The sequence below is a fragment of the Orbicella franksi genome, chromosome 13 (genome assembly GCF_964199315.1).
Source record: "Orbicella franksi chromosome 13, jaOrbFran1.1, whole genome shotgun sequence".
Lineage (NCBI taxonomy): Eukaryota > Metazoa > Cnidaria > Anthozoa > Scleractinia > Merulinidae > Orbicella > Orbicella franksi.
Genome location: NC_138157.1, coordinates 22,676,168 through 22,692,022, shown reverse-complemented (window position 1 = coordinate 22,692,022; position 15,855 = coordinate 22,676,168). Strand labels below are relative to the sequence as shown.

General features: G+C 37.9%; 2 protein-coding genes across 3 annotated transcripts in view; one reads left to right on the top strand and one right to left on the bottom strand.

Annotated features, from left to right (window-relative positions):
- LOC145465869 (importin subunit alpha-3-like) overlaps positions 1-12,706 on the bottom strand; it is a 40,638-nt gene extending 27,932 nt beyond the window's left edge. The window contains exons 1-9 of one of the 2 annotated variants that reach the window (XM_081449629.1): positions 12,178-12,706; positions 7,856-7,900; positions 6,891-6,980; positions 6,727-6,762; positions 3,737-3,789; positions 2,852-2,899; positions 1,223-1,270; positions 804-889; positions 104-190 (exon numbers count right to left, since the gene is read on the bottom strand). In XM_081449629.1, coding sequence (XP_081305755.1) covers positions 104-190; positions 804-889; positions 1,223-1,270; positions 2,852-2,899; positions 3,737-3,789; positions 6,727-6,762; positions 6,891-6,980; positions 7,856-7,900; positions 12,178-12,228 — 544 coding nt within the window. In that variant the 5' untranslated portion in view covers positions 12,229-12,706. Of the gene's footprint in view, positions 1-103; positions 191-803; positions 890-1,222; positions 1,271-2,851; positions 2,900-3,736; positions 3,790-4,381; positions 6,687-6,726; positions 6,763-6,890; positions 6,981-7,855; positions 7,901-12,177 lie in introns of those variants that run through there. The other variant, XM_081449630.1, reaches the window with a different exon arrangement.
- Positions 8,610-9,727, top strand: LOC145465880 (uncharacterized). The gene is made up of 2 exons (XM_081449641.1): positions 8,610-8,986; positions 9,169-9,727. The coding sequence occupies exons 1-2, from the start codon at positions 8,952-8,954 to the stop codon at positions 9,566-9,568; spliced, it is 435 nt and encodes a 144-aa protein (XP_081305767.1). The 5' UTR covers positions 8,610-8,951; the 3' UTR covers positions 9,569-9,727.
- Positions 12,707-15,855: the final 3,149 nt, after the last annotated feature.

The window sequence follows — 15,855 nt, the reverse complement described above, 5'->3', positions numbered from 1 at the left end:
GACTGTGTCACTCCAATTTCATATGGCATTCTCTGACGGCAATGTCTTCAAGATTAGAAAGTGGTCAAAGCCATGTGAAACATTAAAAGTTAATTTAAACTACCTGCTATGTTTCCAAGTGCCCACACAGCTTGTTCACAAACTTGAGCTTGTGACGATGACAGCAACTTAACAAATCTAGGTACAGCACCTTGAATTAAAAAAGGTTGAAAGATCAAACCAAGAAAAACTCAGAGTAAAGTGAAATATGTCAGGCTCTTCCTGAATTTGATTCCATCAAGCATTGCAAAAAAAAAACACACCTATCAAGTGTGATTAGTCACTTTCACATTATGCACCTCATTGCAAAATATTGCAAAATTTGCTAGAAAATTGGTAATTTGGTAAACTTAGTTGTGAACTAAGCTAGCTACACACAATCACAATAAATATATCTGTATAATATATGGAAAGGTAGTCTTCAGGTAAATCCGAGCGTTCTGATTGGTTCTTTCTTGGTCGCGATTTTGCCATACAGACCATTTCCATGGAAACGGTCATAAGCTGTGTATTTTTTGTTTTCGAAATCCGGCAAATTCAAAACAAGCATGGCCCAAGTGCCATATAATAAACTACTTACTAACCTAGCTAGCTCAAGCTGTACTGGGGAATATTGCCCCTTGGTCATTTTTGTACGGACCTCGCTGTGCTCGGTCTGTACTGCCAAAACCTCAGGACAATATTCCCCAGAATGGCCCTTGCGCTCCATTAGTAAGGAGTTATTAATTAGTTTCTCATTATATTAAAACTATACACCAGATCACCTGCTTCCACAACAACTCTTGTCTCATCAGACGAGCCAGACGCAATATTTGTCAACACCCAAGCGGCTTCAAACTGCAACGAAGGACTAGAGAGAGATGAAAGATTATGCTAGTGTGAATCATTTGCACAACATCAGGTTTGAACCTGGCTATTGTGAATGTCTCTCTCTACATTAAGTTTTAGGACCTGATCTGTGTGGAGTCTCAATCTGATGCGCAGTATTAATAATAATTGTAAACATTTATAACTGAACAGAAGCCAATCAGAGGAAATAGATCTCTGTAGAAACATCATCGGGTGAGTTTAAAATGTTAGGCTGGCAACTTGGATATTGAAACAGAATGATTGAATAAAGAGAGACATTCATTTACTGGGAGTCAGTCAAAAGGTTATTGTCGATATTATAACCAAAACTTACTTGTCAAATCGCTCTAAGATGGCAACAAACTTTGGTACCAATCCTGAGCTGAGAAAAAAAGAATATCAATAACAATAGATAAAATTGTATCTAGTTGAACCTCACTCTTTCAAACTGTCAGGGGAAGTGAAATATAGTTTGAAATAGCAAGAGTTCGTAATAGCCACCAGTAAGCCACCGAAGAGAAAATCTAAGGGAAACAGTTTTGGGTAGAAATAACGAGGAATTCGAAATAATCGAGTTTGAATTAGCTGGGTCCAACTGTATCTTCTTATAGCTATCTAGTTGCCGAAGCTAAGGCCGAGAGGAACTCAAGCTTCACAATAAGTGCCTACCCTCTAAACCCCAGAGCATAAATACAGTTACTGTAGTGGCAGCAGCAGCATATCATTGAGAGAATAGTAACTACTAGGTACTTCACAGCAAATCTTGATTAGCACCAAAAAGTACCATCATGGTTAGGAGTGTCTGGACACATCCTCTTGATGCATCTCTAAAAGCTTGGTATACAAGTACAGAGTTTCTTATTCAGACATCTTTTGTGTATCCAACCAGCACAACCAAAGAGAGGCAACAGTTCTAGAGTTTGATCTTTACTAGTGAGACCCACTTCATGGTCAATGGAAACCGTGTACTTTAGTGCACAATGTTTCACCGCATCAGGTCAGACTGTAAATGGGGTGTTAACTACCAGCCCCTCATACAGAACACTGCCTTGTTCCCACCAAGTAACCCCTTGCTGAATGTCTTAAGAAAGCTGTGTTGTCCGCCCTGCAGAGTATGTTGGGGAGCTGGTTCCAATCAAGGAGATCTAGTACAGAACTGCTAACAGGTTCCTCCCACTTTCATGTACATTTAAGTCATGGCAGATCAATAGGAGGATTGCTAACATAGACCTGTGTGTAACAGTATTTTGCCTGCTGTCTAGGCATAGAGAATACATGTTCATTGCCTTCACCATTAGATCTGGGGCTTCACTGGCAACATATTATGGCTGTGTTGCATGGTGGTACTGATAAAGGCCTGGAAATCCTCAGTTGGACTAAAAGAAAAGGCTTTATCCATACCAGACAGTCTGTCCAGGAAAGGATAATTTGATGTGATTTTTACCTAGTATTAATAGGTATTGTACCTAGACCATGGCTATTAATTGCAGTTTCCCCTCCCCTTGCTCACACATCACGGCTGGCTCCACTTCTTGATGCCATTTTGAATTTGTCAATAAAAACTTGAAAACTTCAGGCTGAACTATTCAAGTTTCAACTGAAATGTCACCAAGTACAGGGCTGTCATTAAGTTTCAAGTCACCTGTGGCCTTGTTCTCCACACCCATAGCAAACTTGTTACTTAGTGGTTGAATTCTATCAACAACAGGCAATTTCACCCGTAACATCAAGGGAAAATCAAGCATACTCAGCTGTAACAGCTGTTTTGGGTTACAGCCCTTAATGTTAGCCCTGAAGCACTATCAAGATTCAATACTCGTCACGGGCAGTTCTGGGTGACAAAGGCACCATTGAGTTAATTAATGAACAAGGATTTTCACCTTTTTTTTATGTTGAGTAGTCCCTCAGAACCAATCATATCAAACAAATGTGTAAACGTGATTTTATTTGAATGAAAACTTACTTGATAAAGTCTTTAATTGGAGGATTTCTCTGCTTTGAAAGCATCTTCCTAAATATCATAAAATTAATATCTTGTCTGAGTAGAGGTTAAATAAACCATAAATTATGAAGTACAGTAGACAACCTTTAAAATTTTACCTTTACACACCCAAAAATCAAATGCAATATTTCATAAATAATAACAATAATGATAATAATAATAAATAATAATAATGATACTAATACTACTACTAATAATAATAAGTAATAGTAATTGGACTGAGTGGAGTACAATTCAGGGAGTAATTGCCCAAGTAATTTCAAAATCGGATTAGCGCGAAGCGCGAGGCCGATTTGAAAATACGAGCACGATTACTCCCTGAATTGTATGACACGAAGTCCAATTACTAATTAATTGTATCTATAACAAATTTCGGAATTAAAAATATCTTTTGGGGAGTTCTTTTGAGCGAAAATGTCTGTACCGCTTTTCATAAGTTTTGAAAACTGAAGGAAACATTGCAAAGGAAGCCATGAAAGTGCACATAATTGACGGGAAAATCATGTGGGTATCCAATTACAGGTATCCAATTACAAAAAGTTCAAATTGGACACTCATGTGATTGTGCACCAATTGCCTGAAAAATAGGTGCGTGGAGAACCAACCACAATCAAGAATTTTGTTATAGATATGATTGTGATAATAATATAACACTTTATTTATCTAGCACTATAGTCCATTTCGTTTATATCGCTATCCAATAGTGCTTTACAATTATTTTAAAACATGGGTAAAATAAAATAACTAATAAAATAACTAAGCTGTAAAAAAACAAATTAATAACTTACAATAAAAACTATTATTATTATAATATAACAATAATAATATGTACAAGGATAATTTCACCTGGAAACTTGAACAGCTTCAAATATCACCTTGTCATCATTTGACTTGAGATACTGCAAGAATTCAAAACCGGCAAATTAGCTGAATAGCAGATTTGCACGTTGTCGTCATTTGACTACAACTACCAGAATTCCTTTCATGTTTTCTTTATTATTTAAATTTTGAATTCCCAGAGGGGTTTAAATAACAATTGCCCTAATTAACATAAGAAACAGATAAAGTAAAGGATTCTGGTAGTTGTAGTCAAATGATGCCATCATGCAAATCGCCTATTACCGTCGCTTGCATCTAAGCATGAGCATGTGACACTAAAACATGCTCTAAAGGTTTGTGCAACATGAGTGTACTATGCACTAATGTTGCATGATTGGTCCTCAAGCATTTGATGTTAAGCAGACTGTAATGCAAACTTTCGCACTAGAAGTTTAGCACATGAAATGGCAGAAACATTGGACTTTGCGTATTGGGAATTCGGCAGCCAATTCTATGGCTTCATTCCCTAAGTCCCTACTCAGAGGCACTCCTGGTTTGAATTTTCACCCATATTTGTTGATGGTGAACATTTTGAGCACAAAAGTTTGCTTAATGTAAATTTCATATTGATCAGTTTAGCCGTGGGATTAGACTATTAAGGTTACCGTGTACCTTCAGATCAGCAATTTTCTTCAAATTTGGATTTTTGGGTCAAAGTATTGGTCGAAGAGTAATCTCTAATTTCTGAAACAAAAAAATTCTGAAACAAAAAATTGAAAAACAAATAAATATTGGCAGAGAAATGAAGGTTTTATGTTATGGCCGGAAGTTAAAGTTCACTCTTGATTGACAGCCCTATAACGTGTAACAAATCAACCGAGACGACTTGCAGCAATGTTACCTATATGGATACCACAGACTGGCTGGCTACTCAGTTGATCAGCATTGTTAATCCAAGCATTTTTTGCATTACTGTCACTTGCATCTAAGCATGAACATGTGACACCGAAACATGCTCTAATTGGGTGTCAAGCGTGGTATGATTGGTCATCAAACATTTGAAGTTTAGCAGATCGTAACGTGAACTTTCGCAATCTGAAAGGCTCTGAAAGTCTTGCTCCCGCCAATATTTCATGGTTATACCAGAAGTAAAACCACTTTCGCGAAAGGCATATGCATATTGACACATGAGTCAGGACCAAGTTCGCACCATGGTCTGCCAAACTTCAAATGTTTGATGACCAATCATGCCATGTGTGACAACCAATTAGAGCATGTTTCGGCGTCATGGGTTCACGCTTAAATGCAAGCGATGGTAGGTGTAATTCTATTAAGTTTAAAGTAAGCATGGACCACAGAAAACTCCATGGACCAGTGAATGAGTGAAGAAGCGAAAGTTGGCCTCGCATATGAAGCTATAGCTGTTGTATCAAGCGGGCAAAAAGATGAAGTCAGGAGAAGAGTAAGGTTCTCTAAAAAATATGGGAACTTGACAGCTATAACATCAATGTTTACAGTGAATCTACGTTGAGTCCGATACCAATGACATGTCGGACTCAATGAGATCCATTGGAATATTATCCATGCACATTTGCTCCACTGTGCTTTCTTTTGTTTGTTTTGTTTGCCCAGCCACTCTAGCATTGGTATCCTTTTTCATCTTCCCCATTTTGCCAGACCAGCTCCAAGAAAAATCGAGCCACAAAAAAATTATTTCTCCGCCTTGAGAGCATTGCAAAACACAACGGTCTTTTGGAGATTTGCACGTAAATTTCACTGCGAGATTACTCCAAGGGCTGATTGGCTCAGTGATCTGAGAAGCCAGTGGAAGGCATTTGAGGGGGGAGTAAGTTTGTTTGCGAAGCAAGAGATTTTTCTTTGCGCTGTTTTCTTGAATAAATTTTTTCGCTTGAAGTAGACACTACAGAGTTACAACTCACAGGGAATTTGTTTGATTGCCCTCAAATTTGGACAGTAGCTAGACTAACACAGTGTTCCAGATAAGCGAGGGGTCTCAAGTCAAAAACCCGACACATTGATAGAAAATTAATAATGATTTGGTGAGAGCAGTGGGAATTGACCCGTTGGAATTCCTTATAGATACCCTATCTTGAAAAAGTATCTGGAACCCTGCTAACATATAAAAAAAAAGCATGTCTGCGAATTGTTTATTTCAAAATATTTTTTGTCTGAGAGCAATTTTTGTACAATCACTTCACATTTTTTAAATCCTATTTTGAAAATGTTCTGTAACTTTTTACTGCAATTGAGTGTGGCAAAACAGAGACACTCTTTTTTAGCCTATTTTGTCCCAAAACCAAGGGAAAAAGTAAATTGGCAAAAAACAAAATTCGCTTTGACTTGTAGCTTCCAAAAGGTGATTAGGATGCTTGCATTAAGTGGTCGTGAAAAAATCGACAATTCATTTTATTTCAAAATTCTTTGTATAGTTTGATAGCCAGCTCTGATATAGGGTTTAGGTATCTACAGCTTAAACAGGACACACTACATCACTTGGATGCGAGAAACCCCTGAAGTTATACAGTAACCTTAAAAAGCTTGAAAATGCTTTGTATGGTCCCAAAAAAACTGTATGAAACTGTATCGAGTCAATAGTCGGCCAAATGTTGACTGACTGATATGAATCGATCGAAAATTAGTCGACTCTTGACAGAATGTTGATCGAGTATCCATCAAGGGTATCAATTGAGGGTATCGATCAAGACTCAACTGCAGATACCTTTAAGACACATGATCCAATTTCCATAGCTATGGCAGCCTTTGTTGGAGTAGTCACAGTGCAATGACATGTTCTTTTCAGGTTTATTTGTTCTACATGTAATCTAGGTTTAATTAGGTTTATTAGTCTGTTTGACTTATAATCATGTAAAAATGAATTGAATTCATTCTGACGTTACACAACCTAATAAACCAAATTTTCTTTAATTTATTTACTGTTTTTCTTTAGGTAAGAGTCGGTACTTTTTGAAGCCCTAACAATGAATCACTGACTGTACCTCTTCAATAGTTGGAAGTGGCAGATGAGTTACAGTCTGTTGAGATAATAAATAGAAATTGTCATGAATATCCATAAACCATCAGGGCAGGGGCACATGAAACCCCTCTTAGGTTTTTGTTGTTACAGTTGTAATCCTCATTACCAGTTTAACATGCAAAATACCTGCTGCTGTAAATTGATTTCTCGCAATGGACTGACAGATTCATCCTCAGTGATGTTGCGTCTTTTAAGAATCTGGTTATCTCTTTTGCCCTGAATGAAAGACACCAATTATTATGATCTGATTTAAGATTACTATACAAAAATCCCTAGAGAGTTAACAATATATTTAAATATTAAGAAATATTTTTCTATTAGTGGATCTTGTTAATGATATTTTCATTGCACATTCACATAATTATCAACTGTGGGCAGCTGATTGCCATATGTTTGAAAAAACTTGCTGACAAATTACTCACTCATATAGGCCACTACTGTGGACCAATCAATAAAATATTTACCATAAGTTTGCAACAATGTTGTTCACTCAAGTAGGCCGACGTAAAAAAAATTGAGGTGATCTTTAATTATATGATACCAAAATGTGGAAGTATCTCTCAGAGTTTCTTAAGTATCCAGAGAGAAGATGGATAAATTTTTTATCACAGTCCGCGATTCTCAAGAACAATTGACACAAGAATTGGAAAATTGAGGGCATCCATGGTTACAACCCAAAGATCAGAAATTTATGATTTGTGACTTTTGGGTCAGTGAGGCTAAAACAGGTAAAAAGGTAAAGGCTGCATACAAGCCAAGTTTCTGTGGAGTGGCCCATCAGCTCGGAGCTTATCCCAGTTTCTGTAGCATGAAGCGACACAGGAGTTTTTTCACTCCCCCCTGGATGGGATGCTTCCCCATCACATTGTTACCCTCAGCGTTAAATTTGCTAGTACATACCCATTTATACACCTGAGTAGAACCTAAAACAGGAAGGTGCTTAACTTTGTGGGTAGTTTGCCTGATTATGGCAAGGAGTGCTCTCAAAATTAATGCTTTCAACCCAGCTTGTGAATAAATTGGCGATGGCTGACTAAACCACTAGAACAAAATGCCAACCTCCCATCAAACCACAGATCTGGGACTGTTACCTTTCGTAGCTCAACTGTCACCTCATTTCGTTTGCGTCGTTGTTCCTACAAATCAACAGGAACAAAATTGGTGTAAAATAACATACACACCAATTTCAGGACAATATTTTCTGCTTTCAAAATTAATATCTGTAACAGAGTAACTTGAAGTTTGTTGGAATTGCTTCATACTGAATGTATAAACAGTTATCACACAAGGTAATGTACATCACATATGATTGAGAGAGTGTAAAAATTGTCCCCATGTCATGTGATACAGTTTACAATTCAGTTAGGGCATGAAATTGCTCCTAATATGTATAGGTAATCGTATGAATCAGAGGGCACAAATCTTGGAATGACTTATTTTAGAACAAATATAGTGAGTTAAAGAGACCTAAAATGCCTTCTGTTACAGATCACATTCTTAAAAATCTATCTTTTGGAAAATTTAAGCATTTTGAAAACCATGACATCCCTTTTCTTCTTTCTTTAATTTACATACACTGAATAGATGCTTTCCTTGAGGAAGTTTCTTAACAATAAATTGCAAAAAGTTAATTATACACAATGCAATGTACATTCCTTGGAATAGGATGGTTTTTTTTAATGAAACCATTATATTCCCAAAACACACTTCATTTCACAAGTTTTACGCATTGATCTATACAAGCTTTTAGTATAAATCTACTAGTGTTCTATCACGAATGCTGTTCTCTGATTGGCTACACTACTCACTATCTATTCTGTGAAAGATAGTGAGTAGCGTAGCAGTGTGCGCTTGTTAATAGAGACCTTAAGCAAACACTGGAGGCGGCGAGGTGGACGCCAACCGGAAGTAAAATTTCCCGCTCTCGAGCTAATTAGCATAATCACGTGGAGTGTTGCCCGCGTCTTCCAACAGTGGCGGCGGCGAGAAAGGTAGGTTTGGCCGCCTCGAGAGACGGTCGCTTTATTTTCCCATTTGTAGCACCTAAAATACACAGAAACTCTTTTATAAAGTTAAAAAATGTTTTTTGTCACGTCTCTTTGTATTTTTTTTTGCAAATATTTGATATTTCGTTTGCTTTACAGCGAAAATCTCACTTCACATTGGAGGTGTGAGTGAAGAAGAAAGATGGCAAGCGAAGGAGAGAAAAGCAAAAGAAATGGGTGAGTTTCCTGGATTCACATTGTTCCGAGTGATGTTCACGTCTTGTAGACTTTAAAACTTTAGATTGCAAGTACTTGCTATTTTGTTCTTCCAATTTGTCTCTATAACTTTGGAATATTTCCGAAAGGTGAATCGTTAGACAGGACCTGTTTTTAATAAGCTTTTGTTTTCTCTCATCTAGCTCGATCATGGAGTGGACAGAAGCACATGATTTGATCCTAGCGAAAGAAGTCAGAGCTTCAGAACCATGGATCTTCAAACCAAGGACTGTAGATCGAGGAAAAGTATGGAATGCCATCACGGATCGTCTGAATGACGAAACCTCCGTGAAGTTTCAGGTGAGGCGGAAAAACGTACAGGAACATTTCAAACTACTACTGAACAAATTCAAGGCGAAACGAAAACATCACAGTCAGGCGAAACTGAGTGGAGTTGACATCGAAGATAGCGAGATGGATATTCTGATGGAAGAAATATCAGAAAAATGGGAGGAGGCAGAGGCCAGTGACCTTGGTTGTACTAGTAAAGAAAAGGCTGATTCAGTCTTCGTAAGGAAAGTAAAGATTTTTCGACGTGTGTAGATCCCTCAGCAACAGAAATTCATCCTCGTCTATGATGTCCTCAAAGCATGCAACAGCTAGAAGGTCTCGGACTCCTCGAAAAGTTGCCATTATGCTCGTAAAATCCACGAACAAAGTCAAATTGGACCACTGAAAACGAAAGCAAAACAGCCGTTGCTCGCCGCCGCTTCTATGAAAGCTTAATATTTTAATTTCGCGCCAAGAGGAGGCGGTTTCAACCCAACTCTCGCGCGGCCATCGCCGCCTCCACCTAACCGCGTCAAGTGTTTGCTTAAGGTCTCTAATAAAATGACGGCCGCTTCTTGGCATTTTCGAAGTGTCTGTGAGGAGGATTTAGATGAAGTTTTGCACGACTAGTAGATTTATACTAAAACAATTAGATTATTCGCTCTTGATTCTGCGTGATAGTTGACTCGGGCTGTGCCATCGTCAATTATCACACAATAGAAATCTCGAGCTCATAATCTAATTGCTTAAGGTGGTTGAACACAGTTTTTGATACCTGTGTTTCATTCACCTTTTTCTCTAAACCCTTGATCTCTCAGTTGCCAAAAATGGCAGAAAGCAAGTTGACAACACAAACTTTGTTTTTTTTTTATGGTTAAGCTGACATGTGTGCCATTACCATGGCAACATGAATAAAAATAAACAGGCCTTTAAAACCGGTTTTGTTTATTTGCAAAAAATCTAGTCGTAAGATTTCCTTTATAATTTGCATGCAACAAACTTGTAATGATTCTCACAAGTTAACACCATTTTGCTAATAATTTAACAGAGAGATCTTTAATTTATCCTTTGTTGAAGGTTCACAGGAATATCTAGAATTTCCTTTGTTAAAGTTCAATTATTTTCAATACTCCAGTTACTTATTTCCTAAAGTATTTTCCTACCAAATTTCGTGAAATTCTATTGGGTGGTTTCCAAGAAATAGGTATATTTCCGAGAGTGCAATTGAAGGGGTGCATGGAAAAAAGCCCTAAGTGACTCTTGATCTCATGTCAAATTCTCCTTTACTGTACAAGGAAGTGAAAAGCAATTTGTTTGGAGAATTTTGTGGTCTATCAGATGTCACTTAGGGTCTTTTTGCATGCACCCCTTCAATTTTTCATTCAATCGCAATTTTTTGACTTACTGCACATGCGCTGCATTTAACTGGGCTCTTTCAGTAACAAAGAAAAAGCTGAGAATTGCTGGGTTCTTTGCATCATTACCTTTTCTAACATATCTTTGTGATAAAAGACTAAAGCCATCAATACACTGCCTTCAATTATAGAGAAAAATAGCACAGATAGTTCGGGTGTTGAGTAAATAAAATGATCACTCTATTAATGGCACATTTGTTTTTTACAATCCTTGTGCACGTGCTGAGTTGCATCAGCAAAAGCATGCGTGAAAACTGCATTCGGCCACCTTAAGGACGTTCGCGCTAATCCTCCATAGGAAAAAGATGGCGACTGGTACATTTACCCATAGTTCTTAGTGCACGAAAACCTTAACAACGTTCATAAAAACGTGCAGAAACGTTGTAAAAATCTTCAAAACTAAGCTACTCAATGTCCTTAGTACAGGGATAAATATTGTAAAAATTTGGCTTTCTTTGTGCCCTGTAGGCTGTGTTAGGTTCGCAAGGCATTTTGGTAAAATGTACAGCCGCCATCTTTTTTCCTACGGTGGATTGTTTCTGCGTATCCTTACTGCGCACGCAAATTCGCACGCCACGTCATGCATGAGAGCGCACGCTAAGTATCAAATGGAAAAAAAAATGGATCGGGCAGATGGCCATTGCTATAGCTTTGCCTGGATTTAACGATCTTGGACGTGCGGTGACCCCTATTTCTCTTTTGATTGATCATTTTCTCTACTGATATTTTACGTTTAGAGAGAAAAGGAAGAAAATCTATCGACTAGAAGTTTGAATTTTTTGCAAAATGCACCATCGAATTCCGTTCTTTTTAGCTCTTCGTTTATCTGTGCGGTCTCAAATGGTTCTTAGAGGGTTAAGTTTTGTGAAAACGTTGGTAACATTTGGATTTATTTACGCAACAGACCCACTTCTACAAATATGACTAAGATCGTTTGCCTCCGTTGACTCACCTTCGATATTTTTAACTATAAAGTTAATAAACTGCTGTAAGACATGCTAAATTAAGTGGGCCAATTTTTCAAAACCAGGGTAGTTTTCCACACGCTTTATCTCTGAAACGAAGTCGGTGACCCCCATTTTTTTTGCATTTCTGACACAAGTAACTCATTATCTGACTGCAGTAAAAATTTTAAAAAAATCTATCGACTGGAAAATTTCCGCGCCATCGTCCTAATAAGCTCAGAAGATTGAGTTTGTTTCGCTAAACAGCAAGCTTAGGTAGCTTGGCGACGCTCGTTCTCCGTTCTTCGAACGAACAAATTAAGATAAGCTTCGAGCTATAAAATAACTATCCTTTCCATCTGTTTAACGAACAAGATCACAATTTGACCAGCTTAAGTTACGCTCAACGTGCATAACACTAACAATTAAAACATTACGATCCAATGTACGATCAACTTCAAATTCAGTTCTCACAGCTGTCAACCAAACAGTGTTTTACTTACGACTCAGGACACAAACTTACACTCGAGTCCTTCCCTTTGTTCTTGAAACTTCGAATGCGGTTCTCCGACATGGTTTCTCTTTCGACAAAACTGTGGTTTGAATCGTGGAATCAACAATTCTTCAAGCACGCTAATTCTCGAACTCGCTGCCACTCGCAGTGCGTAGAGAGTTTTACTTTTGAAATTTGTACTTTACCGTAAATTAAGCTTGTGATTGGCTGCATTTTCCATGTCCAATCCTTTGTCCAATCAAATTTATTCACATTCAACGAATCTCAGTTGTGATTGGTTTGTGATTAACAGCGACTCAGCTCGTTCCCAGAGCCCTTTTGCGTTGATAGAATCAGGCTCAGGGGAGGGCTCGGGGAGGAGAGAGGGTGGAGGGGATCCAAATTTGTTCCTTCCTCTCACCTTGCTTTCTCAGTTTAATTCAATTTATTTACACTTATTTTAGTTACATAAATTCACTTAATTAACAACAAATACAAAATCAGAAAAAAATAAGAAATGCAAAATGACATTATATATTTCATTTTAATTTCTTATTTTTTTAGAAATGGTAATAGGACTGAGTGGAGTCTAATTTGGTCTGTAATCACACGAGTGATTAACAAAATCGGACGACCGCGAAGCGGGAGTCCGATTTGTTAATCACGAGTTACAGACTGAATTGGACGACACGATGTTCTGTTACCAATTAATCATAACAATTACAATTTCCCACAAAAGCAAAAATTTATTTGAAAAAGAGCGTTTAATAGTCATTTTTAAATATCATAATTAAAAAATACATGGAGAATAGCTTGCAAAATGGCTGTTAAGTTTCTTTTAAACCAGTCACCAGAGACTAAACCTCCACAATTTTACAAAGTCAGTCTCTTGAATTGGTTACGATAGTGATTGTAATCAATGTTGTGATTGGTGGATTTAGTGGAGAGGACTTAAAATGATTGGCTCATGTAACTGTCCGATTACAGGTGTCCGATTACAGGCAACTGTCCGATTACACTGTCCGATTACAGCTTTGCAGATTAATTAGAGCAAAGTACAGCAGTTTATGCACCAATCACATTTGAGGAAACTGTAATTGTTATGATTAAAGAGAAAAGACCAAAAGAATACCACAGTAACATTTGTGAGGATAATTAACAATTAGATTATGACGAGGGGCGCAAGGAAACAGAGATATTGAAGGGGGGGGAAGGTGGAAATTTCTTCGTGATATAGGTGGAGGGAGGGGGCTGTAAAAACAAGTCAGGGTTGTAGGGAGGCTTGATCCTTTAACGCTAACATTATCCAAGAGCCCATTGTACTTGCATATAATCTGAGTAATCACTACAGTATCGTTTATTGTCCTTCAATCCCTATCCTTTATTTAGCAATTATACTCAAACTTTACACTAAAACTAAAAACTTTCAATTACAAATGACAACAGGTTTAAAATGATATAAATAAAATAATGCTTGGTTTTACTTTTAATTTGTAACTAAGTGGTAAATAAAAAATAACCAATAAGGTCACGAACTAAATGAAAGGTGTTGGCAAACATTTGCATATTTATTTATTTCATAGGGAGCTGATGCAAGTCTATTACAGGCTGCCCAATAAATGTCTGTTATGATTATATTTTGCTCGTTTAAACACCTAGGGCCTGTTTCTCGAAAGACCCGGTAAATTATCGGGCCCAGTAAGTCACCCGGTAAGTCCCCGTAAACTTTTCGGGTGTTTCTCGAAGCTCCCGTTATTTTCGATCGTGTTATCATTCCGATATTTTGCCATGTAATTTGCCCGGTAATTTACGGGAGGTCGTGACCTCCCGTAAAGTTACCGGGAAATCGCAAATGTAGTACTATTGTTAGTGTTGTCTTTTACATGTTTCAAAAGCGCGTGTTTGCAATTGCATTTAAGCGCTATATAAATTTAAAACTATTACTATTTTCTTGTTATTTAAAATTATCAACCAAGGGCGAAAGAAAAAATAAATAAATAAATCCTGACAGTAAACGCGGTAGCGGCCGCACATTAAGACTTAATTATTACCTCGAAATGGCTTCCTGTTACGCATCAAATTGGGTTTCTGTCACGCAAACATAACCGTACAGCGAGCTGCAAGCTATACTAGTTTCTTTATTGGAATTTGCCGAGTTTCCGTAACAAGGAGGTAGTTAGAAATCAGACATACTACGCAGAAAAAAATGTGAATAAAATATAGCGGTCGCGAAGAGAGACTCATACATATCCGCAGTCCGCGAAATACACGAATGGTGTTTCCTACATGAGTCAGATTTCAGCAGTGTAACAAGTACACTGTACTCACGATAGGTAGTTCAACGAGAACAAAGAACTTAAAAATCATCTCCCTCTTCGCAAAATAGTTTCACTCGAATTTCACTTGATCAACTTGTTTTAAAATATAAAGTCGATTTGGGATCTGTAGAAATTTTGCTTCGAAACGATTAAATCGCGCCAGTTGAACTTTGGCTATTCAGTTTTAAAACGTGTACGAATTCCTTCCACACTCCCAATATTCTCTACACTTGATAAAGCAACTAAATTTTTATCAGTACCAGAACAGGCTGTTGAAGTGGGCGTTGAGGTAGGACACGCTATTGACAACGCGGACTCTGTTTCCTCGGCGGTCCGCACAGTAATTATTTGTTTGACTTCTCTGCAAAAACACACTGATCCTGATAAATTGATGCTCACTGCAATGATTCATGATTCATGTTGATTACATCTATAATCCCTTTTCAGGTTCTTATAGCTCTCCGATACTATGTATCGGGGAGTTTCCTAACAGTAATTGGCGACACAATGGGAGTTTCAAAGGCAAGTTCTAGCAGATCCTTGTTAGAGGTCTCGCAATGCCTTAAAAACGTGGCTGCAGAGTGGAGAGTGTTTCCAACCGGAAATACCGAGCTGAAAGTAAGTACATTTTGAAGCTAGACTTGAATACCAAATAGTCAAAGTATAAAAAGGTTTCCAAAATTTCAGCAGATTTCTGTGCAACTGATTTATCACAGAACTTTCCAGTACATAAATTTCTTCGGTTCTAAATAAAATGAGTAAATCCAGAAAATATGCATATTTTCATTACAACAAAAACACTACATCAGTGACTTTTTGGAATTTTGAGGGCAACGGGGAGTTCTTTGGAGTGGCATTCTGAAAGCATAGGGAATGGTGGGCTTTGAATTTAGCAGGAATTCTTGAGGAAACAGACAGGGAGAATGTTGCTTGAAACTCAATGCATACAAATTTTGTTCTTGATTGACAGGAAACAATGGCGAATTTCTTCAAAATTGCACGTATACCAGGGGTGATAGGAGCAGTGGATGGTTCGTTGATCCCCATTAGGGCTCCATATAATGACGAACACATGTATGTCCGCCATAAGGGCTTTCATGCTATCAATGCCATGGCAGTGTGCAATGCACAACTTTCTTTCACTAACTTTGTGTGCAGATGGCAGGGATCTGTTCACGATTAAGCAGTATTCAATGGCAGCATGCTCCATGCACACCTTGAAGATGGCGGTGGACAAAATGGCTGGCTGCTTGGGGATTGTGGCTATGGGATCCAGCCATATTTATTGACCCCTTTTAGGCCTGATGATGTCTCCAACGCACCTCAAAGGAGATATCAAAAGGCTCATACAAAAACTAGGAACACCATTGAGAGGGCCTTTGGCCTATGG

Bases quoted from the DNA above. Each gene is read 5' to 3' on its own strand.
- LOC145465880 (XM_081449641.1), top strand. From the start codon at position 8,952: ATGGCAAGCGAAGGAGAGAAAAGCAAAAGAAATGG. The intron at 8,987-9,168 runs GTGAGTTTCCTG...TCTCTCATCTAG, and splicing joins GAGAAAAGCAAAAGAAATGG to CTCGATCATGGAGTGGACAG.